Here is a 25,541-nt window from a genome sequence, read left to right as displayed (position 1 = left end):
ACACATTTGTTCATGTTGTAATAGTTCGGGTTTAACCTACGTTACCTAGGGTAATCCAGATGTGGACTCCTTGCTCACTTTGCTTAGAGAGGGACAGCTTCACCCCACCAATGAGGTGCATCTGGGCCGAAACATGTGTCTGCTGTTGCTATTGGTACTCTTGTTCAGTGAAGAATTGCCTTTCATGTTGGTGCTGGACTACCCTCATGGATGGGACCAGACTGATGTGCAAATGGATATTTCTCCTCTGTGAAAGGTACAGTGAGCTAAAACGTGGTTATTTGGCCATGCGCATTCTCAGTAGAGGGGCTCCCACACCTTTATAAAATCTGTGGCTGGAGTGCCTTCTCCCTCACTGTTGCACAGCCCCTTCGCGACTGCTATGCAGGAACCTCCAGTTGGCAGAAGCCAGTTCCCTATTCTTGCAGCACATCTAGCCTCTGCTACCTGAAACTTCTCTAGCTTGCTTCCAAGTAACCTCCTCCCCATTGCTTAGTCGCACGCAGAAACCAGTTCCCTATTCTTGCAGCACATCTGGCCTCTGCTACCTGTAACTTCTCTGGCTTGCTTCCAAGTAACCTCCTCCCCATTGCTTAGTCGCACGCAGAAGCCAGTTCCCTATTCTTGCAGCACATCTGGCCTCTGCAACCTGTAACTTCTCTGGCTTGCTTCCAAGTAACCTCCTCCCCCTGCTTAGTGGCACGCAGAAGCCAGTTCCCTATTCCTGCAGTCAGATCCTGCCACGCTCTTTCAGTATGACCAGCTTACTTCCTTCTGAGCCCCACTCCACTGGGAGGCCACCAGGATCATGCTGACGGTAGAGATAACCACATCATTTCTTAGATGACGGGCTCAATGCCGGTTACCCCTCCTCTCTGTAACACTCCCCCACCCCTTTCTACCACTGGCTGCTGTTTACTCATACAACTACCTGCAAATACTGTACGGCACCCTGCCTCGAAACTGCTCTATTTCCCTATTTACTTTGGTATCGTTTTGTCAAATCTCTTCCCTGAAATTCATTAACTGCAATGGATGGATTGTTTAAGAAAGGCGTTAGTTACCCAGCATTGGTGTGGCTGGTTGAGGTGAACGTGTTCTGCACGTTAAGCCGCTCCATACCCCAACCATGCAAGGTTGCATCACGATTCATTTATCAGAGTGTCAATTGCTCTGGTAGCTTCAGACGGTCATGCATAATCTATTCCAGAATTAATAGGTCATCCCGTTTTTCAGGATAATAACCTTGTTTTGGGTCACAATGAGGTTGAGCATTATCAAATGAGTTGCAAGGAGGAGTATGCTCGTCCTTTTTACATAGATTTGATTAATAGCCTCGGGAGGATAGCTCAGGGGCAACGTGGTCGCCTTGAAAGCAAAACGACACGGAGCACCACAGGTTCGATCCCCGGGTCCGCACTTAGAAACCTCTGGGTATTAAGCACATTATAAATAACTTATCATATCACTTAAGGGGTTAAGGGACGTTTTAATGATTTTGGAAACAAATGATCGGACAGGAGTAAAAACAAAAGCAAATACAGCCCTCCATCCAGAGGTATTTGGGGGATTAGATATATGACAAACGGTGCAGCCACGTCAGGATTTAGTTGGTGTGATCAAAGGAACACCTGAACCAAAAATGGCCGAGGAAGACGCACACATTGTTAAGAACCTTCCAACTTGAACAGCCCATTTATGTAAGCTGGTTAAAAAAAAAAAAAGTTTAAGTAGAATATGCAATGTACACAACAGTGTGCGGGGGTGAAAACATTGTTAGCTAATGTAGGTTAAGCAATGTCAGATGGTAAAGAGAAACCATTATACTGATGGATGTGTGTGGTTTCAACAAATTCAGATTCCTAAGAATTTCTGTTCTTCACATTTTCATTTTTCACATATCTACCCTTTGCATATGTTAGGGTGGTTGCCTCGCTAACCCATCTAATTAACCCTTTGCCCTCTGAACCATTTATATTGCAGCAAAGGTGGGACATTAACACCGAAGGAAGTAATGTTGCACGTTTCATGCCTTGCACTTTTATGAAATATTGAATATATCGTCATAACATAAAATGATAGCACACATTTAACAAATGTTTCTATCAAATGCAATAACACTCTTGCACAAAAAATGTTTTCATGACATAATACTTTGATCTGGAAAGTGACAGGTCAGCATTAACAGCGATTCATTCATTGGTCAGAAATGCGCTCCAAAGCGCCAGGTCTAATACTGAGTGTGACCTATGGGCTTTACCTTGATAGCATAAACTACCCTGCAAAAGCCCTGTGGAAAGAAATCCCATTGGCTGGGAGTAATGCCTATGGGCTTTACCTTGATAGCATAAACTACCCTGCAAAAGCCCTGAGGAAAGAAATCCCATTGGCTGGGAGTAATGCCTATGGGCTTTACCTTGATAGCATAAACTACCCTGCAAAATCCCTGTGGAAAGAAATCCCATTGGCTGGGAGTAATTCCTATGGCCTTCATCTTGATATATAAACTACCGTGCAAAAGACCTATGGAAGGAAATCCCATTGGCTGGGAGTAATTTACACGATAGAGATACAATTAAAGAACAACCGCAGTTGGCGGCACAAGTTTGATTTCTGGCATCCACAAAATACAATGTTGGCACCCGCGTCATTCCTTCGATACTGATCGAGCCATTCGTTTGTTTCCATTCATAGTTTATTTTTATAATAACACATGTGAAAAAATAAGTTATTCCAAAATATACAAATATATATATATATATATATAAAATGTTACCAATAAAACAGTATTCCCATTCATAAAAATCACATCTATACATACATAAATACTGATTATCATAGCTTGAAGTACCCCAAATCACAAAGAGTAAGACGCATGGAATGCGGAATGCTTGCAGGTACCTGGTCAAGTGAGGATAATAAGTAAGGGTGTTCTTTTGCTTACCCCCTTCATCCACACTCTGCACGCCCCGGGCGCGCAATCGACACGCCTTATTTGGTGCAACCATTAATTCCTATATATTTTGGCATGTTAAAATCAGTGCATTTCAGTGTTAATCAGAAATTCTGTTCTCTATTTTAAATGGGTCTCTCCAAGCTGGAGCAAGCTAGTGTTAGGAATTTTTCAAAAAAAACATTTAGGAATTACAATGCTGTGGATCTTGTCTAATCAAATCAATTTTTGTTCCCCAAATCTATGCCCTTGCTCGTTAACGTATATTCAAACCTAGAGTCGTTACGGTGTGTTCAATTTATGTTATGCTCAACCATGTCCAATTCCTAACCATGCAACACTTTGGGAGTTAGTTGTAAACACGATTTGTCTCGCACCAAACACGGTCTATAATGTACACTGTCAAATGGAAACGATGTTGGCAAAATGTATACTTTAGATTTGTCAAAGGTATGAGATCTTCTAGGAAAGCGTGCCTAGCAAACCTGTGCTGTGATCTTACAAACTGATGGGGATAGAGTTAAAATCACTTTTCTATATTGTTGCCATTTTTATGTTTCGTAGTACTGCATATAACAAGAGTTGCTATTTCTAAATGTAATGGCAGATGAGTCTATGGAACAGGAAAAGGGTGTCCACATCGCCCTGATCTCGGTCCACTCTGCAAGCCGGTCAGATGGCAGAAGGAAAGTAGTCACTCTGGCATCTGAAAGGCTATCAAAGGCACTGAAGTTTGATTGTACTCAGACCGGGGGTTCAGTTCTAGCATGAGGGTGCCGAACGAGAACGTTTAAGTCGGAGGAATATGGGTGGGGCTATGAAAGACACCAACTTAGGAAACAGACATGGAAGATCACGCGCCACATGGTCCACCATGCTATTTCTGGGTGGCGTTGACACACAAATTGTGCTTCCCAATTACAAAGCTGCTCAATCCCCCCAGATATGAAGGATCTCGGGTGATGTAGCAGCTTCAAAAGACCTCAATAATTCATATGGATATGTGTTGTGTGTTTGGGGGCGGGGTGGGGGGGTAGGGTGAACAGGATGTAGGAGTTGTTGCATCAGGATGTAGGAAACTAGTTTTGATCGGTGTTGATTGCAACCACGGGTCACTGGATTCCGCAATGCACTACGGCCACAGCCCGTGATCAACAGATACATGGATGCCGAAGGCAAGAAAGTCCTGCACCACTTACAAGCAAGCATTTCACATGCGACAAAAGTTAATTGGTAGAAAGTACCCGATAGAAACACAAATCATTGGTCTGTCATGTGCAGCATAATTGTCATCACCTGTCTATAGTTTCATCAAAGTGTTCCTTGAGTCTGAGCCCCTCACATCCTAGGGGATAAGAATGCCACTCTTTGCACACAGAATGTTCAAAAACCCTGCTGGGTCCATGTCTAAGCGCAGCAGCCATTTTGAGGGTGTTCTTGAGGTTACCTGCAATGCCCAGTGGAATGCCACTGTCACGTTGGCGCCTACTGTGTTCTGAGGTAGCTTGGTACTATTTCAACATTTTCTTACCCCTTCCTTAACCAAGACAACAGAAAAGAAAAAACAAAAAACATATGTACCCTGCAAACCACCACTAAAATATCACTAATATTTGAAAGCAGGACTACAATAATGTCGAGATTTGGTCAGGCACTGAAATAATTAGTGTTTCATAAAGCTACCCAGGCGCGGGTGACCATGGGTCACCCGGCACCGACATGTGCTACTAAAATAAGCACAAAGGAACTCTTTAGCACAAACGTTTCACAGAAACGGAGAGGAGCGCCTTCACGTCGAAGCAAAGGCCGCGAGCTCCAAGTTAACACCCACAAACAGAAACAAATAGTGTTCTTTTTCTCAGAAGTACCACACAGTAAGTGCTTGAAGTCAGAGTCGCGGACACAGAGTGTAGAACAGCAGCAAAACAAAATGGCTCCTAGGCATGGTTGAGTGGTAGGTGCTCCTTTTCGGCAGCTTGTTTCTTCGATTTCTTGCGCTTGTAGAGGGTGACGGAGAGCGCGATGGCGATCACAATAATCAGTACCACAGCGATGATCACAGCAATGAACACAACGTAGCCTGAAAAAGAAAAGGAAAACGGGGTCTGGTTAGTTTATTAAAAGCACATGTTCACTGTACACCTCTGGCCTGGCCCGGAGGCGATGGCCGCCTTAACCACTCATCCGGCTGTGCCGCTTGTGCAACACTAAGCAAAGTTCTCAACAGATTGCACAAGAGTATAAAGTACAGCATTAGTTCACGCCAGGAGTGGCTCTGAAGTGATTAGGTCTGCTAAAAAAAATACGATTCTTTCATGGGAAATGGCCTCCAACTCTCAGAGAGCGTGTTTGTTCCTGTAGCAGAGGGAGTTATCAGATGTAAGGGGGCCGCTCCCTACAGGAAAAGTGCATTAGGCTTTGTTCATGTGGTAATTGGCGCAAGAACGTCAGAGCCCACCAATGAGAGGAGGGATTGCTTCTGGAGGGCGTGGCCCGCCCGTGGGACTTTCATGGAGCTGCAGATTGCTCCAGCAGCTCTGATTTCCAGTGCCAGCCACTTCACCCCGTCTTCTCTTTTACCAGAAGCCCCAACGAATGCAATGGAACTTGTCCAACTCGGAAACTAGTTATTCCAACTTTAAAACTCCCTAATTATGTTGCCACTATATGTTAAATGCAGCACTTTCTATTTACAAAAACACACGATATAGTTTTGCTTATCCATTTAAAAGTTACTTCCAAGTATTAAAAAGATAGGGTTTGGTAAAAGATATGTAATCAACACTTTGCCAAAAATCAAGTTTTGATCTCTTTGGTACCTTGAATTTTGTTCGATTTTATACAGGACTAAGTGCGTCAAACCTTTCCACTGCTTCATAAGTTTGCAAAATATAAGGTCAGTTATTTAAAAAATGGACTTTAAATCATTTTTCTTTAATTCTTTAAGAGTTACGAGGGTGTTTTTGTTTTTGCCAAACACAGTCAGCTCGTTTGAAACTTTTTATTTGTTATATTGCTTGCAGTACACTAAAAGTAGTGATTTATAAAAACAAAAATGGATTTTCACCTACTTAGGCAGCAATTTCTCAGTTTTGCCTTTTGATGGACTCTGCTGTGTCAGAAAGTGTACATTTGTTTACCTCGAGCTCAGATGCCTTGGTCGAATAAGACGTTTGATGCTAAAACCAAAAAGCCAAACTGCTCACACTAACATTCAAATATCCAATACTGGTTTTAACCTTCTCTCTTGTGACACAGGGGTGTATGAATTTGGATGGGAGTAGAGGAGATATTGGTGACAGCAGAGCGTGTGCAGGGTACAGTACGCATACTCTGCGTGCTTGCAAAAGCATTGAGATACTCCATCAAATAGACAGTCACCACTCACAATTCCAAATGCACAGACCGAAGGACCCTGACAGCCATTTTGTGAATTCTTTTACGGATCTTGGTTCTGTAAAATGGATGACCCCCAACTCCTTGTTTGTGTACAGTCTTTCTTGTACCTTGAGTTTACTGTAGACATTTTGATATCACAGGTTCCATACTCAATCTGACTTCCCACCTGCTTATCGCTCTTAGTAATAGGGCCTGGCGTCATAGGGGAGATGAGGAAAGCACCCCTCTAAAAGACAGCCACTTTGATCAGTAACAGAAAGAGCGCACGTGCGGGAGCTGAGGCACGTATAAGCTGAGTAAATCCCTTTGACCAATGTTGTCCAAAATGTGGAGACCCGCAGTACAGTATGGTTCATCAAACCACCTGTTTAAACCACCCAAACACAAAGTGGCAGGGGAAGTCAACAATAAGGGAGCAGAGAGAGTCATCTGCAGATATTTGAATCAAGAACGACCAGTACAGATCGGAGCATCGAAACCTCCGACGGTGGAAGATCTTCCAATCAGGGGCTGCAGGCATACCCAACATCCCATCCGGCTCTCGGTGCTGCCCTCCGCCCCTTGTGGGGAAAGGTGTGGTTAGGTTTGAGGCCCATGGAAACAAGCCGCATTGGCATTCTGTCACCAACCGCACTGTGCGCCTTTGGGTGGAGCCAATGTAGTATCTTAAGAACAGTGAATAAAACAAAACCACTGACCACCTCGCCACCCTCTGGCTTCCCACAACCCCATGATGGACGCCCACTTCTGGGAAGCAACAATATCTGCCTCCATGTTTCGAAGGAAAATGTCACTCCCAACCCCAGATTAACGCACACTGTCCACTTGCTTCATGTCCTCCTAATGATGACAGCGCAAGAAACTTGTGACCAATGTTTATTACTTCTTTGGCATTATATTTGATGTATGATTCCTTGTTGCTTTTGTTTGGTGCCTTGCTTCCCTATGCAACTCTGCTGCCATGAACCCGAGAGGTACGTTTACAGACAGACTTCCGCTCAACTCCCCCCGCCACCACGAAGCAAGCCATTTTCAAAGTGATGCATTCTGAAAAGGTCTAGCTGAGGTGATGTGCCAGACTGACATGCTGAAACAGCATGCTGCCTGTGTCAGTGCAACCGCATGCTTGCAAAGCCCAATGTAATTACGGCTGCCGCAAGGAAGGACTCACCGCAATGAAAGAAAGCCAGAGCACCCCAATTACATGAGGGTATCTCACCAGATCACAACCACCTGGAAGATCAAGAGAAATGCATTAGGCGTGTGCCAAGTCAGTTGGCAAGTCTCTCCACCTTGCAGAGTCAGGCCGAGTGCCTTACCTGCCCGCCCGTCACTGTTAGGCAATCCAGAATACATGTGTGTCTGATATCGCCCTTGGTCAATTCCTAAAGTAGGAAATCCCATGCTGGAACTAAAACTTGGTCAGTGGTAGAAAACCATTGTGCAACAAGAGCTTGGTTTGCAAAGCATCAGTGGGGGGCGGTCTCCTGGTACACATTTCACCAACATCCTGAGATAAAGGTTACACAGAATAGAATGATCTAAAATGGGGAAATCAGAGATCGGAGGCAATGCCAGAGTGTCTGCAGAGCTTTGCCAGAAGACTGCCGCCAAATGCATCTTCAGCCTTCCTAAGGCTCGGCCACCCTCCCTGCCCCCCGCTTGCATATATGCTAATGCTGCCATGAGTTGCAATGCCACAGGATACATTGCCTTTTTGCTTCATAGAAACTGTTCATGGGCAAATGACTGGATTGAATAATGTTTTTTGAGAGTAAAGCGCCCATGCCAGCCTGTGATCCATTTCAACAAGCAGATGAGAACAAACCAAATAGATTGAGGGATCCATGAGATCATTAACATTGGCACGTTTACGAAGCGATGCATTGATAGTCACGCGGATTGGACTACGCTCGTTATTTGGTTCCAGCCATGCTGCAGAAAAATCAAATCCGCATAAGCGGGAAGGGGTAGGGAAATTGGTTTCAGCTAAATTTGTACCCAACCGCAATTCTTTGTCAAACTTGTCTTTCTCTCACTCTGGGTCTACCAGAAGGACATGTTACCCCATCTACTCCTAGCACGCAACAGATGTGGGAACCGCGCCTGAATCTCCCATCTGCCTCAAACACATATCGAGAGCCTCAGACAATACATCAAACGGAATGGGAGAGAGAGTTCAGCCACAAAGATTGGCTGGGAGAGAACGTATAGCAAGAAAGAGTGACCCCCCTGCAGCGTCTAGCATGGCCTGCAGAGACAAAAAGCCAAGGTGGCAGGATGGAGAGGTTATGACAGGAGAAGTCTGGTTGCCGTAGGAGTGGACTTCTGCAGAGAGCGAGAGTAGGGAACGGCAACGTCTGCACCGCAGCCTAAGAGCTGAAAGAGGTAGAGCTTCTGACAGAGCTGGTAGCTGTAGCAATTGAGTGGAACTAGAAGGTGCCCCCCTTCTTGGAAGAGTCTGCTGCTCATTGCAGTCCCAGGACAGACAAACATCCAGTGGAGAGAGGCAGGCCAAGAAACGTGAGCCACTGCACAGCGAAATGGCTCAATACTGCGATACTTTGAAAAATAGAGTTTTCACTACTTCCACCACCAGCTGAATCCCTAGATAAGCCATGCACGTGCTGTCCAGGGTTCAATGAAGAAAGATGAAGAATTTGGATCTGGGTCATAAAAGTAGTTTGAGCCAGTAGTTAAGATGCTACATGTAGGTGCAACGAATGCATGCTGGTGTGGGGCACCCATGGATGAACCACTCCAGGGCTACCGAAAAGGCCTCCATCGGGTGAGATCCCACCTCTTCCCCCCCTAAATCTGTCTTCCACCCTCAAAAAAGGACCAGCCATTTTTCAAATGTGTCTTGTTAATCAGGAGGGAGGCTCACTCTACCCAGAAGCCTCAGGGACACGCCAGGGCAAGGCCACCAAAGGTCAGAAGCTGCTTTTGCATTTCATGACCTATTGTAAAGAGGCAGATCTTGAAAGCTCTGACCATTTTACCATTTCACCCTCTGAATTCGGTTGAAGCTATGTTGAAATATATCAGGATATTAGCCCAAATCTTCTTTCTATCCCATGTCATCATAACATGGCAGTCTTCAGGAGACCTAGGAATACTTCTAGCGAATCATTTTTACACAGTGGATTTTCTTGCTCTGCGTATACAGGTTCACAATTGTGTTTTTAAGAATTAAAACTGATCTTCAAAAATTCTAGAATCTCCAAACATGTCCTCTAAACATTTTTCTTATTTTATAATAAGCAAGGTTTACACAAAATCATCAATGTGTGCTTGTGTGTTCCTTTAGCAGGATAGACTTGCCCTTATGGGAAACAGTTCTAGCTGAACTTGTTGTTGCGTTTCAGCCCACTTCCTGCGTGCAAAAGATTTTCCTTTCGAAGATACGTACCATCTAAACCACCACTTCCGGTTTGACTGGTGCACTGGGTCGGGCTTTCTTGACTCTCGCGGTTTTCTCTGCGGGAGGGAACGGTGGCCTGCACGTAGAAGCAGTAGCTCTCCCCTTTGTCCACACCGGCTTCGACTTTGGTGGTTGTTGACGTTTTCTGTTTCTGGAAGGAGAGCATTCTTGTTAAGGGCGCGGCATGGCTTGTTTGCTTATAAAGAACTTGACACAATGTTCAGCTTGGTCGTGCATGCCTGCTCTGGCTGTGCCTTACCTTGCCTGTACTTGTAGCTTTCCAGTAGTAGAGAGTATAGCGCAGGTCATTGTTTAAGAAGTCTCGGATACTCTGGAAGCTTCCATTCAAGCGGTAGGGTGACATTGGGTCTTCAATCTCGACTATGAGTTTAGTCTTGTCATCACTGAATTGATAACTTTGAATCTTTGGCTTTCCGATGATTGCTGAAACGAACCAAGACACAAAGGGCACTTAATAAACTCTACATGTGCACACGTGAAGGAGAATAAGCAGTGAGAAGCATGTTATCTGTGCTTTGATAGTTTCAAAGGACCCATTATACACAGTAGTACACATGCTATCAAAAAGGAGACCCAGCACAACGAATGGCATTAACTGTGCTCCAAAGGGGCACTTATACACAGTAGTACACAGGCTATCAAAAAGGAGACCCAGCATAACGAATGGCATTATCTGTGCTTCAAAGGGCTCCTTATGCACAGTAGTAAAAAGGCTATCCAGAAGGAGACCCGGCGCAACGAATGGCAGTATCTGTATTCAAAGAGCTCCTTGTGCACACTAGTAAAAAGGGCTATCAAAAAGGAGACCAAGCATAACGAATGGCATTAGCTGTGCTTAAAGGGCCACTTATACACAGTAGAACACAGGATAGCGAAAGGTACTAATGGTGGTATGTGCTAACCAATGTGGAAAATACTTGAATAATACAGGCGTTGCTGCCAAAAACAGGTTTCGTTCAGGGCAAACATACTGTAAACAAAGATGCAACATATGTGGTGGCAGGTGCCATACTTCCCAGTTACCCTAAAGAACCCTTGGAATATATAATAGGAAAGATTTTTGTGTAAATGTAAACCAAGGCACCTGACGTGGGCCTTCACCCTCGGACAACAAACACAAAAGGCCCCTTAGTCCTTTTGAGTGCCTGCAAATGTATATAACGATAATTTCAACTATACCGAGGTCATGAAACAAACTGCGGTTCTTTGGATGGTTTGCACTACAACTCCCCTGATCCCTCTCTAAGGACTGGGCTCTAGTTAGGCCTCATGGGACTTGTAGTCCAAAACATCTAGAAAGCAAAAGGATGCAGACCCCTGAAATAGAATACCAAAAGGCGAATCAGGGTGACAGCCAGAAAAGGGGAGGAAAGAGCAAGGCACTAGACAAGTGGATGATTCCAGCCAACCTGGAGGTATCACGGCGGAACATGTGCATTTTAACTGCAACGACAGTATTGCACAGTTCTGATGTACATTCTAGGGTGGCCGATTGCTGACTTTACCAATGTGGATGTTACCATTCCCAGCCAGGTATGTCTCTGTGAAGGAATTGCCCCACACCCGCTCACAGGGAGCAGAGACAGAAGAGGCAGCAGAGAAAATGCCTACCCGTTTAAATTAAACAGTTCTATCACTTCTTTTTGTAAATATGTATGTGTACATGTATTCTGTAACTAAGTATGTTGTCTTGTAACAGCGCCTCGATGCCGCAGGGCTGTTGTGTGCTTTATAAATTCTAATAAATAAATAAATATCAGTTTGAACATATACATTGGACATCCTTGCCCTTCTGATGCCAATAAATGGGAGATAGGTCAATGAGATGGTACCGCTGGGCACTCCCCTCTAAACGTAATTAGCAGCATTCAAAATGCTCCAAACAGGCCTGATGGCACCAAGTCATCGTAGGTGGCAACCTTTGGGCTACTGCAACTTTCTGCAACTGGGCACACTAGCTGAAAAGCCCGTGAAAAACGTGGAGAGCCAGCGGAATGCTAGCAAGCAAAGAATATTTGAAAAACCGGAACCTTCTGTATCCTCAGAAGAATTATGGAGCACTCAGTAGAAACCGCGTTTGTATTCAAAGTTTCACCGCTAGAACATAAAGAAGGTTCCACACAGACCCCCACCCTGCTGGAAAAGTCCACTTGAAATTATACATCCTTAAAGCTACACATACATCTGCCCCCAGTGACCAACACGAGCTAGAGAGAGATCACAGATTGCTGGAAGCGGTCACTGGGTGTCATGTCCCTCCCAGCAAAACAGCCAACACTCTCCCACCGGACGTGCCAAGAGATCAGAAACACACTACCATGGAAGGACCAACAACGCTATCAGCGAGAGCTTGAGAAAGATGTTGCAGGATTACACCGTTCCCAAAAGGGCACAAAGAGACAGGCAAAAGATCAACAACACCTGCAGGAAAAACACACAAAAGAAGAGAGTCATCCTGTAAAGCTTCAGGAAGAACCGCAAACCCCTCCTCCTATAAGAAACCCACCATGACACAGAGATCGATAACCACCAAACACCGTCCTGGAAGGGCACAAAGAGACAGGCAAAAGATCAAGAACACCTTCAGGAAAAAGACACAAAAGAAGAGAGTCATCCTGTAAAGCTTCAGGAAGAACCGCAAACCCCTCCTCCTATAAGAAACCCACCACGACACAGAGATCGATAACCACCAAACACCGTCCTGGAAGGGCACAAAGAGACAGGCAAAAGATCAAGAACACCTTCAGGAAAAAGACACAAAAGAAGACAGTCATCCTGTAAAGCTTCAGGAAGAACCTTAAGCCCCTCCTCCTGTAAGAAACCCACCACGACACAGAGATCAATAACCACCAAACACTGTCCCGGAAGGGCACAAAGAGACAGGCAAAAGATCAAGAACACCTTCAGGAAAAAGACACAAAAGAAGAGAGTCATCCTGTAAAGCTTCAGGAAGAACCGCAAGCCCCTCCTCCTATAAGAAACCCAGCACGACGGAAAGATTGATAACCACAGAACATCAATCAGGTGAGATGCATGCGGACATCTTAGGGGTGCAGTTCCAGGTGAAAGCACTAGAGGAAGGATATTTACTTTGCTTGTAAGGTGTGAATGGTGGTGAAAGAGCGTTGACGGGCTCCTCCGGGATCTCCCCGATTGTTGGCAATGAAGAGATGATGCGGGCCCGATACGTGTCATTTACGTCTTGCAGTTGGTCTGTGACATCACACTCCGTCTCAGTGATGTAAATACACTTCTTTTTCCAGTCTGTTTTTTGCCTGAAAGAAAATGGGGATAATGTCAGGGTTAGGCAGTCGGAAGGATTCGCATCTAGCCACGGTGTATGCAGACCGGATTTAGGGGCGACAATGGCTACAAGATGGGCAGACTTCTGCTCAGGTGGATGCCATAGTCTTTGTGGGGGAACCATGACAAGAACACACTTCTACTGACTGGAATCTTAAACAAGAGTTCAACCACCTCGCAAGAGCATCTCCTCTTAAACAGTGTTAGAGATACACTCAGAGCCCATGCAAGGGCATGGATAGATTATGCAAACACATTTATTACAAAACATAACATTGCATATTTCTGTACGTTAAGAAAAAACTCTGCAAACAAGCCACTCTTCATGTCGCAGCAAGAATGCACTTTAGACGGGCACACAGTGTGCTGATCCTCTGTGAACTCGAAAAGATTCGAGATTCCCAAGCGGAGATGTGGTACGGTGCTTGCTCAAGTGGTTGAATGTCGAACCAGTAGCCCTGATCCACAACTGCAGCTCCTCCCATCCCCCAACTGGAAACTGGCAACATTGGAAGTGCTTGAAGAACATGAACATTTGACACGCTCAAAATCTTTTAGAGATTTTCTAAACAAAAGCGGATTGGGGGAAAAAATGATTGATTAGAAAACAAAACGGTGATTGAGCCGCTTCCTCCCTGGTGAAATGGATATGTGTTGGTGGGCTAATGGCCGACACCTGGAGAAACGGTCTCAGGGGGGCCAGTGCAACGTTCTTGCGTTTGCTAAATGCACCTCATGTCGTAACGCATCGAAGAAAAGTCTGGTCGTCTTCCACAAAAATAACAAAAACGATCAAGATTTGCCTAGAAAAGAAAATAGATGGGCCCCGTTTCAATGCAGTGGTTTTCTCATAAGAACTAGACCGCGCGCAAACAACGAGCTACTGCAATCAGCACAGGAAGGACTGCAACGGTTCAGGTGGGCTGGTCATGCGGCCTCCAGGTGCTCTGCTGTTATGAAGCAGCCGCTGAGAAGGTTTTCTGGAGGCCCCATGCACCCTTTTCTTCAATAGGGTAGAAGGATAGCTCCGGGGCAAAGCGTTTGTCTTTGAAGCAAGACAATGCAGTACGGGCTCCAATCCTGATCCCGCGCTTAGAACCCACTTGCTGGTAGTAAGCACGTTATAAAATGATAATTATAATACAGGGGTGGTCAAGTAAACAGCAGAAGAACAGGTCGGGAAACTAGATCAGTCATCATGAAAGCAGGGAATATTCTGGAATGCCTATTGTTGATGATGCCTGCGCTACAGCTTTCTTTTCACTTAATAGAACCTGTTAAAGGGCCACTCTCTAGAAGGGGTTCACTTAACTCCAGGGCTTAAAATGTAAACACAGGAGTGCATGAATTCATTATCCCACAGTACCTGCTTACTGTTCAGAAGTGCTGTTACTCCATTTAAAGCACTGTCTTCCTACTGAGAAGTGCCTGCACTAATTGTTGGCAGTTCAAAATCACTTTGCACCGCGCTACAAATTCCATGATCAGGCCCCAAGTCTTTCATTTCAAATAAAAGCAGTGCAGGCACTCAGGACTGGCAAGGACCTGCCAATTGACAGCACTGCTTAACTCACTAGTTGACGTCGGGTAACACAAGAGACCACAATTTGCATCCTGGAATCCTCACTGACCCTCCCTGGAGGAGAACACTTCAATAGTCTGTGTATTTTGGAAACAATGTCATGTGGTTCTGTTCTGCTTACCAAATGGCACGGCTGCAGTGCATGGACCCATCTCAGTCAGTAGCCACTGGCACACAAGTGTGTGCCGATCATCGCAGGCAGGAACAAAGTTTACATTCCCCACAACACGACACACATTTGTGTCCTTGCTTTTAAGCGTACATCACTTTGCAGTCTGGTACTTGTAGCCCATTGGGCCTCATTATAAGGCTTGTGCTCCCGGAATGAAGGGGGCCGGTACGGGACCGGCCCCCTTCATTCCGGGAGCGCCGATTACGAGCTTCCCATCGCGGGACCCGGATCGCATGCCTGGTAAAACCAGGCGTGCTTTCTGGGTCCCATGAGGGGAAGAGGGAGGCAATAACGGGCCAGATGTAATCTGCCAGTTATTACCTCCCTCCCCATTCCCATTGAGCCCTATGGGGGCTCAATGGGAATGGGGATGGGGTTCCTGCAAGGTCCTATGTCGGAGTAACCCGGTAAGTCCCCATTGCAGGAACCCGGTAATGGAGCCTGGAACGGAGGCAGCCATGGAGCAGCTACCTCCATTCTCGTAATGAGGCAATATGTGTAAGGGGGAAATAACCCTGTAAATACACAGCAGGAAATCCAAGTGGTGTGATCTAAATTCCTGCACGTGCAGCACATCAAGTGTGCTCTTTGCATATCATTTCAATAACTAAATGGCCAAGAAGTGACGTGACATGTGGGGCCTAGTCTGCCAAAATGAGTAGGGTTATTGCAATTGGTCATTTCCTCCTCAGCAGCGACTTTGTAAATTCAGACTATTTGGCCAAAGGGAACCTATGAATTTCTGTGAATCAAGTCAATGTATCCCAAGGGATCAGGTGAGCTTCCAGTCACTGGGGGGCTGGGCCCTGCCATCCTCTGGCCACACTTCCTGTAGTATTGCACATTCTCCACTCCCCCTTTTTTGCTCTCCACTCCCCCTTTTTTGCAGGACATGTGACACACTTCTCATTCACAAAGCTGAATTTGCTTCCTGTTTGGTGATCCTGTTACAGTAAAGCAGATCTGCCTGCACCCAACAGTCCTGGAGTTTAGCTATATCAAAACCAAAAGGGCAAATAAAAGATGTGCATGAGAAGGGCTCCAAAACCTGCCTGGTGAACCCTAGCACTGGGACCACCTGTACCCCCCCTTTCTAGTCCTTCTAGGTGTACCCAAGGCCCTCAAATTTCCCTGTGCCATGCATGAGAATGTCATCCAGTCCTGCTTTTTCTTGGAATTCTGGGACTTGTAGTTTTCGTAGAGTGAAAATGGGAAAGGAAAAAGCTCCATGGCCCAGAAACTAAAGGAAAAAACAGGAATGAATGACCTTGCACATGGCAAGGGGTAACTTGAGAGTCCTGGCTGTACCATTATCAGTCTCTCCTCGTTTTACCCATATTATTGTACCCCATGACTACAGCCCCTTGTTGCACAGTGCTCCGTTACCCCACAGCTAGGGTTGCACTGTTAAAAATCAGCAGCAACACAAGGGGCCACAATCCCATTTAAAGAAAATGTGTATATCAGGCCCACGATGTATTAATCCCTTCACCCAGGTGTGTTGCTTGGTTTGTTAAAGATCCAGGGCTACGGTAATGTCCGGATTGGCGGGACTCAGGGCTAGCTAGCCTTTTAGTTGTAGTCCCTGAGCTTCTATCCGGGGCTACAACTAAAAGACCTGGGACTATAGCTCCCCCCGGCACCCTTTAGCGATGCTTGGCTTCACCTCTTTAAGCAGCCGCACCCATGCCCCCAGTGTAGCTTTCCTACTTTAGTATATAGCACAAGCCCACTCAGAGATGTTAATGTTAAAGGGTATTTGTACCGCGCACCATCACCACCGGAGTGGGCTCTCGCCGATCTGAAAAGGAGAGTGTGAAATAGGCGTACCGGGGGTTGTGGGAGGGGTTAGTAGGGTATATGGGAATAGGAAAGTGAGAGTTGTGATGTCCTGTTGGCGGCTTCAGTTCGATTTGCAACGTCCGCTGAGCTTAGGTGCGATTTTCGGGTAGGTGCGATTCCCATGTGCAGGGTTATGTGTTGTTTGTATGTTGTTGCAGTGTGGTGAAGTACGTGCGGATTGTTGCGCAGAGGTGTGGCTGCGTGCGTTTCTGTAGGGGAAGTGTATGCATCAAATGGAGGTTTTAGAGTTGGGTTAGCAGGGTTTGCCAGACCAAGTCTCTCATCGGCTCATGAACTGGACTTGTCTTGTGAGTTATTCAGCAGTTCCATGGCCAAAGGGCAGGGCGGGCTCGTCAAGCCAAGGTGTGCCTCGCGGATATCCGGGAGCGGCTTCTATTCACCCAGTGCCGCCGCACTCGATCATCAAGAGACGAATGCATATAAACGTAAAAAGCAAAAAGGGGCATCAAAAATACAACACTACCCAGGCTTGCTTCGCTCACAGCGCCAACCCATTTTGGCAAGTTGTGCATCAGTGTTGTGCTTAAAGGCAGAAGCCTTCCTATCAAAACAGAAACAAATGTATCAAGGGGATTAAGTTACTGTGGAGGCTTTCCCCGTATCACAGATAACATGTCCAGTCAATCTGATTTGATGCCTGAAATATCAATTCTTATTACAGATACAAGTCTCAGGCATTAGATGGCGAGGGAAACAACTGGTCGACGCGTCAGCCCAAAAACAGGGTTTGCCCTGATACCTCTCAACTACCCCAAAGTCTGATTTCACTACCACATCTGACCCTCTTTGGACTAACCCACAATCACATTCTCACAAACCGTAGAGCTGCTGAACTTTTTATAATAGCAAAAACCCATTGGAAAACACTCTGTGAATTAGGCCCTTAGATTGTCTTGGGAGGTTAGCTCAGGGGCAACATGCTCGCCTTGGAAACAAGAGGACACGGAGCAACACAGGTTCAATCCCTGGGCCCGCGTTTAGAAAACTCTGGCTATTAAGCGCGTTATAAATAATCTATCAGATCACAGTGCAAAGCGCCCTCTTGACTTACCCGGATATTTCAACTGTGTACACAAAGTTCGTTGGTTTCGGCTGCCACTCCAGTATCGTCTTAAAGTTCACGGAAATCCAGGTGATGTTCGTGGCTCTGGGGAAGTCTTCAGTACCTGCAAAAGGTGTGAAATGTCTCTTATTAACCCGGAGAAGTCATATCTACAGAATAGAAAACCGCAAGGAGCGAATTACACCCACAGAGCTCTAAGCTCTTAAAGGGTCAAACAAGTGCACCAGGCGTTTGATAACTTATCTTCTGTCTGCAAAGGCAAGCAGCGCCCCCCCTTGCGGTGGACACGCACCCTAGTTGCGCCCATGCACCCTAGTTCCGCCCATGTACAGGGCCACTTTACACTGAAACCGGGGCTCAGTGGCGTGATGCCGCCTGACCTCCGAGTCCCCGAACTCAATCTTGGAAGCAGCAGTGAAAACGAACCAATAGAACAATTCCTGAAGGCCCTTCATTCCCGGCTGCTTCTCCACTAGCCCACAGTGTGTGATTCTGTGCCAATCACCTCACACTGATCTTCAGTTTGTATTATCTGCCCTAAAGTGGAGGTGATGGGCAAAACGCCGACATGAAGGGCCTGGTTTACGAACATGTTTTCAATGGAACTTTCCCATGTTAAAACATTTTTATAAATCAGGCTTTAGTAAAACACGACATTTAATCTTCTGTTCAATACAAGGGGACCCTCTGCTAAAACTTCCACGAGCCAGATCTGAGCCAGAGCTGAAAACGTACACAGACAAAGGTACTGGTCTATATAATACCCCCACGTGTCCGTTGGACGAACATACTCCCACATAGCGCCTAAGGGGTTCCCAGACCAGAGACTCAGACCTGCACAGGAGACACAATTCCAATCCAACACCAAAAGATAATGATTGGATAATATACGAGACATTCCACGGGACTAACTGCGCAACTTTGACCACTAGATAACATTAAAGCAACGTTTGCAGAATCAAAAATGCAAACACTTGAGAGCGTTTTCCGTTGTTTAAAGCTTATTTGCAAAGATTCTGCCCAAGTGGGTCACGCATGAGGCGCTGGGGTGGAGGGCCCGGTAGGTGTGGGGGCGGGGGTTTAAGTGCTGTAGTGCGGCTATGAGAGGGGGCGCCTTCTTTCGCAATGAACCCTCTCCCCACCCCCATATTGAGCGGTTGAAGCGTAGGACAGGGAAGCACGGTGGCGGTTGCCGCCATGACAGGCCCGGGACTTCATGGGCTGAAAGGGACTTGAGTCGGGCAGAACGTCCACCTTTCAATGATTAATCCACTGACAGAGCCATTAAACCCAAGGGCCACTCCCGGGGTCACTGGAACATAACACATGGCCCTGGCTGCCGCTGCCAATTATTCTGTCAAGGTCAAAGGGCAGGGCACTGTTTACAGACATGGCAAATTAAAAGCAGAAAGCTAGTAAAGATCTTGCACACACGAAGGGGGTGCTGGGAAGTGGCAGAGCTCAAGTCCTGTTTAAAAAAAAAAACACAAGGGCGCAGTTCCAGGTCCAAAAAACAGGGCATCTGACTACAACTCTGTGGTGGGGGGTACATGGGAAATCAGGACTTTCGATGGGGTGGTGCGATTCAAGACGGGTCCACATTGCACATTGTGGGTGGTGTGTGCAGGTATTGCCAACGCGTGTGCATTTTACCACAGAGGTGTGCACTGAGGACGAGGTTGCCCAGCTATGTGTGCTGATTGTTACCCAGCCGTGTGTAGGTATCACTCAGGTGTGCGTGCGGGCATTCTTATCCAGGCGAGTGCCTTTTATCCGTGGGCGTCTCGATTGATGCCCGTGTGGAACACCCGTCCTCGGGCATGCAGTGCGCTCGAAGCACCCGCCCCGGGCGCTGCTCTCACCTGTGGCGGCGTCGCAAAGGTACCAGAGGCAGCAGAAGAACAGCAGGGGTCGGGGCACGCTCATGGCTCTGCCGGGGTAGGGTCCTGTCTATGCTCTCCGTGAGCTTCTGGTGCGCAGTGTCCTCCGGGACTCGGCTCCGGGGAGGTAGGGACAGGTGGGCGGCTGCTGGGTATTATTCTGCGTGCCGGCTCTAGTGGCGCTGCCCTTCCGACTCTGGTGTTATGCCCGGGTCTGTTGTATGTCCGTTCTGTGGCGGGTGCTGAGTCTGTACTGCTCCCTCTGGAAGGCAGCGCGTATTTATCTCTGGCCCGGCCAGAGGAAAGTCCAATGAGTGGGTGCTGCCGGAGAATGAGTCACGGCTCACTTCCCCATCCGCGGCCGCTGCTGCACAGGGAACGGGGTGCAATGCTGCTGCCGGCCGCCGGGTGGAGCTGTTGCACAGGCTGTCAAAGGTCCCAAGCGCAGCGAGGATTAGGTCCTGTCTGCATCTCCCGCCAACGTGCTTTGTATAGAGCTGCGATCGTCTTATACGCATTCAAACCCTTGTATAAAATTGCCAGAACGGTGTAACTTTTCACACAATTTCCCAAAGAAATTTGCTGTAAGATGCACCATTTTAAACCATTATTTGAAAGATTTCCCTGGGGTGTGCGTGGAAGCTCCTCGAGTCATGATTGGTTGCTTTGGGCTCCCTTCACTATGCTGTCACATATTCACAGGAATTCTCCACGCCCCCGCCCATCCCCCCCAATCCAGAATTTCAGCAGCCACCACATTTTTTGGCCAAAATCAGAATTCCCTCGAACTGAATTATTGCCAGCTGACCATCCTCGCCAAATGTTCTCTGCCAGTCACTTAAGAGTTTGCAATTTATTTCCTAGCATTTCCCTCCCTGTTACTCCCAGCACTTAACCCCCCCCCCCTCCCTCATCCCTTCCCCTCTCTCGGCACTTTCACTTCCTGAATGCTCACAAGGCCTAGTAGGGGCGCCTCTCTCTTTCATTGTTACATTTGCCTTTATTCCCATGTTCCATCGCCGTTGCCCTGTGGGCGCTTTGAAAGACAATTTACTGGATGTATACGCGCCTTACAAATGCACAATAAACACAATAAATAAATAAGTGGACAAGCCATCACTGCAAATGAGCCACACTGAGATAAAATGATTTGTCTGGGGGCACACACTTTGGTTAGGTGACGAAGCCGGGATTTAGCACCACTCTGCGCACATACTTTCCCAGCTATAGTTGGTAGTCATTCCATTAGTTGTCCATGAAATAACCGAAAAAAATACCTAATTAGAAATGAACACATTTTATTTGTTGAAGAACAAAAATTACTTTGGTGCCCCCCCCCCTTTTTTATAATTCAAGGGTAGATCCCCCACTCCCACCTAGTTTAACTTATACCGTTACCCCACCTATTTTTTAAATAAAATGTACACACATTTCTAAACAATTCAACCAACACAATTTGGTCACTTCTATAGGTATTTTCGAATTCGATTTTTTCTATGGAAACCCATTTTGTTTGCAACAGTTCTTTTTGAAACTTTGGGTTGAAATCACCATCTGACTGTGGAATGCAGTGCAACAAAAATGTGACTGTGCTTTGCTAACTGAAGTAAAGTGTTGTTTTGGTAGTAGTCTCATTATTTCTTTTATTTTAATGTTGTTTTTGATGTATTTCAACCCTCATGACTCATTTCTCCTCTCCTCCTTTCCTATGACCCCTCCCATGACTGGTTTTCAGCAATACTCTGCTTTATCAAGAAGACTTGACAAGTACATATATCATACATAATACCTGGACACATTTATACATATTTAAAGTATTGTGTTAAGCAAAACAGAGTACTAGTGTCGCATTATTTCCTCCCCTCCTAAATGGAAAACGACAAATACCAGAGTGCAGTTCACTTGAAGGCTACACAATATGACCCATGGCTTTGGAAATGTACTAATAGTCACCATCAATTATCTACTGGCTTCAGGGCCTGAAACACTTTAAGGTTAATTGCACTTTATTGTGCTTAAGTTAAAACAACACATAAAAAAGACCAGCGGCAGCAGAGCTCTTATGAGCTCGGAATGATGTGGAATGCTGGGAACAGCGGATCACTACAGGGGCAGTGCGTTACGGCGGCGTGCACGTGAGGTTTCTCTGACGTCATAGTCTATTGAGGCCATTTTTGCAAAGCTCCATATCCGGGTGAATTCAGTGCAATTCTAGCGTTGCTTGCACAGTCACAGCGGTGTGTCTCATACTCAGCACTTTCTACATTCTTAAGATTCTTTCATTTGACAAGAAGACAGAATTTCCAGTACTCAGAATAGCAAAAGACCAGGACAGGTCAGGATTGAGAGCCAGCTTGGACCTTAGTTTCACTCACACTACTTGTGTGACAGAGCACATTGCTCTGGGTGACCAACTGAGGCATGCAATAAACACCTTGCATGGTTTCTTCTCTGAAACTTGACATTTTGTTTAATTTCTCATACTCTGGGATGATGTCCACAATTTGAGCAGGAAAACAGGGTCCGTTGTGTTATCCAGAAAAAAAAAAACAAGCATTGACAAAGTCAATGATTTTGGCTGTTGTATGGTGAAGACGTTTTCTAAGTTCTTGCACACATGCACACTTAGACAAGTCAGTGGACATGTCGAAGACAGCAGCCAGAGTGGAGAGGGGTTTCAGGAGGGGCGGAGGAATTAATACGAATGTGAAGATCGAGGGATGAGCGGAGGATATGTGTAGGAATGATTGAGGATTGATGACTGGGTAAGGGTTTGGTGCTGGAGAGGTGAAATAAATGTTTAAAGAACATATACTATAGTGAGAGGATGTACGAAGGATAAATGCATAAGTAAGTGCATAGGAAAGTGCATGTTAAGCACTTACACACCCCAGGTGCCCCCCGCTAATCCCCCACCTTCTCCCATTTCCCTTTTTTCGCAGTAGCACTTTCCCGATATGCACTTTGAGACCCCATAGCATTGCCCCCTCTATTTCTCCGTAGCAATTCTGGAGCATACTCTCTTGCACCCTGAACGTATTTGCTTACTAGCCTAAATGTCAATGGTCTGTACACGTCTCTATGTTATGGCTGAGACCAGAGGATTTCGGTGCCGTGAAGCAATCAAGTGATTTGCCCCCAGTATATAAGACACCAGTAAAAGTGTGATATGGATGAATGAACTATTGAATACATATGTTATGTGGCAGCTGGTATATCTTTCAATTGGAGGCGTATAAACATTTTGCATGATTTTGCGGGAGCCACTGTGCCTAGTGAGGGAGCCCGAACCAACAAAAATCAGCTTTTAGGGGGTTTCTCCACAAGACATTAAAAAAATGAATGTTTTAAAATGGTGCCTTTTACACCGTGCTTTATGTGAAAAATTAGTTAAAAGCCAAACCGTTTACAATTGGTTTTGAAGGATAACCCATGAAAAGTCCATTAGTTGCCAAGTCACCAACAGGCCACAGGGGCATTTTCATCATGCCTTTGCCCACTACATGTCATTGTTCAGCCAGTGTAAAAAATATTCTAACTGATTGTGCCCATACATGTCCATGCTGACTGCACCAATATATGCCAGTTTTCCCAAAAAAGTACCTACTAATTTTTGCTTTGCCCCTAATGATAATATAAGAAAACATGTCCATGCCAACTCTGCCAATGGAGGCCAGTATCCTCTCGCAAAAGAACATATCACTGTTGACTTTGTCCACAATGCCTATACAAATAAATGCTATGCAGCGGTAAGAAAACGCGTCCATACTAGATGCACTAATGTCGGTCATTATGGCCACATAAGAGTACCCTTCACGCTGTCCTTGTCCTTCAAGACAGCAAGAAAACATGTCCTTGCCAGCTGCACAAATGTACATTTCCCAATTTCCCCCATGTAAGAACACTCATTATGTTGGCTTTGGCATATATGCAAGTAAAAATGCTATGCCAAAGTAAGAAAACAAACCCTTGTTGGCTGCACATATGTACAACCCAATGTAAGAACACTCATAATGTTGGCGTTGACCTAAATTCTATAAAAATTCCATGCCACAGTAAGAATACATGCCCTTGCTGACTACACACATGTACCCTCCCCCATTGTAAGAACACATACCATGTTTGCTTTGCCTTAAATGCCAATAAAAACACCATGCCACAGTAGGAAAACATGACCTTGTTTGCTGCACAAAAAGAATCCCTCCCCATCACATTGGCTTTTCTAAATGCCAGTAAAAAAATACCATGACACTGTAAGAAAACAGGTTCTTGCTGACTACACCAATGTAACCCCCCTGCCCCCAATCAGAGGCCTACTGTCTGCCCATAAAAGCACACACATTCATACAGGAAACACACTCTCATTCATTCAAGAACCCATACAACGTACTCTCTCTTTCACACACACACCCAAGCAACCAACCCTTTCTCATTCAGACACACACTTTCACAAACCCTTGCACCCCTGCAAACACATTTAAATACATACATTTAGACTTTGCTTTCATTTCTGCAGCCCCGGTCTGGACTCCAGATGCCACATGTCTCACACCTTTTGTCACAATGGCCCTCTGGATTCATTCACCACCCAACAGGAACCAGCAACCAGAGATAGTTTCCTGTTCCTGCACATGGGCGGTGGAGCTGGAGCACCTCGATTTCACCCCTCAGGGCTACTGAATGTGCCGGGAGTTGCAGGAGCACCCCTTATGCGGCTTTAGGGCTGCCGTACCCCAATCTGCATCCCCAATGATCCATGCAGGACTGGGAAAGGAGAACACCCTTGCATGCAGCAGCACAGGAGCATGTCCTCAACTGCAACAAGCAGATGAGGATGTGCTCAGGGTGTACACTCGGCTGGCTCACTTAGCGGATGGCTGTCTCCTCCATAATGGACTTGGGTTTTTGCACCATCACACATCATCGACGGGCTGGCCCTGATAGGTCGGAAAAATAAGTGTGAGGATGGGTGGATGAATGAGAATGTGGGGATGGGTGAGTAAGAAGAGGGATGGAGAAGTGACTACGTCTCGGGATGAGCGAGTACTGGATAAAGAGCACAGTAAGAGTACAGGAGGGAGGAAAGAGACCACACAGGGAGAGGATAGGGAGCTGAGGGAGAAGAGCACATGGGGCAGAGAACTTACAGGTAATGAGTGAGTGCACAGGGGGAAGATGGAGAGTGAGAGAGTGTACCAACAGAGGGCTGACTAGATAGAGAGAGAATCCAGAGAGAGGAAGAAGATTTAGGTCTGCACAGGCAGTTTGTCTTTACAAACATACCTGCATGTACTAAAAACATAACTAATTGACAGTACTTACGCTACTCAGTAGAGCTGTTATAGATGTAATTGACAGCACTAGAATGAGGAAGGCCTCAATGCTGAATTAACAAATGGCTGGCTAGGAAGAACCAGAATCCAAAGGTCTTACCTTGTCACATGTTATGTTATAAAGATTTGTACCAAGCACCGCTGCCATTTCTATGGTCTCCAGGCACTCTGGCAGACCTGAAAGAGATTGGGAGGGTTTGGTTAATTGGGAGGAGAGGGAAAGGCACTATTGCAGTGCTTAGTTTTGAGTTTGCAAATCGGAAGTACCCTGAGCTCTGCATGCTTGTACACTTTGTAGGTGTGAAGTGTAGGAGGCATCAAAGGCTTTGTGTCCAGAGGGGCAGCCTCATGCTTATAGTGTGGTTGTGTGTTGGCCAGGGGCTTGGTATATCAGTTGTAGTTAGAGGTGTACGTTTGTGATGTTCGAAGACAAGGGAGAGTGTCTTTTTTAAACACCATGCTCAAGTTCAGGGGTGGACTGGCCTACAGGGAATTCTGGAGATTTCCCGGTAGGCCTCTGTACCATGGCCTCTTTTGTGAGGGGACCC

At 46.1% G+C, this 25,541-nt stretch overlaps 1 protein-coding gene across 2 annotated transcripts; it reads right to left on the bottom strand.

The window, feature by feature from the left end:
- Positions 1–2,677: 2,677 nt before the first annotated feature.
- F3 (coagulation factor III, tissue factor) lies at positions 2,678–20,000 on the bottom strand. Of its 2 annotated transcripts, XM_069641208.1 has the most exons (7): positions 19,643–20,000; positions 17,769–17,883; positions 12,888–13,072; positions 10,036–10,220; positions 9,765–9,927; positions 7,524–7,585; positions 2,678–5,033 (listed from the first exon to the last, which is right to left on the bottom strand). In XM_069641208.1, exons 1-7 carry the CDS (start codon positions 19,704–19,706, stop codon positions 5,010–5,012), a joined length of 798 nt encoding a protein of 265 aa, XP_069497309.1. In that variant the 5' UTR covers positions 19,707–20,000; the 3' UTR covers positions 2,678–5,009. The 2 variants fall into 2 exon arrangements, with proteins under 2 accessions (XP_069497309.1, XP_069497308.1); XM_069641207.1 differs by lacking the exon at positions 7,524–7,585 and having other exon boundaries at positions 19,643–19,985.
- Between the last annotated feature and the right edge of the window lie 5,541 nt (positions 20,001–25,541).

This window comes from Ambystoma mexicanum, chromosome 1q, assembly GCF_040938575.1.
Source record: "Ambystoma mexicanum isolate Mex_15411 chromosome 1q, UKY_AmexF1_1, whole genome shotgun sequence".
Classification (NCBI taxonomy): Eukaryota; Metazoa; Chordata; class Amphibia; order Caudata; family Ambystomatidae; genus Ambystoma; species Ambystoma mexicanum.
Note: the sequence above shows the minus strand (reverse complement) of the source record. Positions and strands in the feature narration are given on the sequence as shown.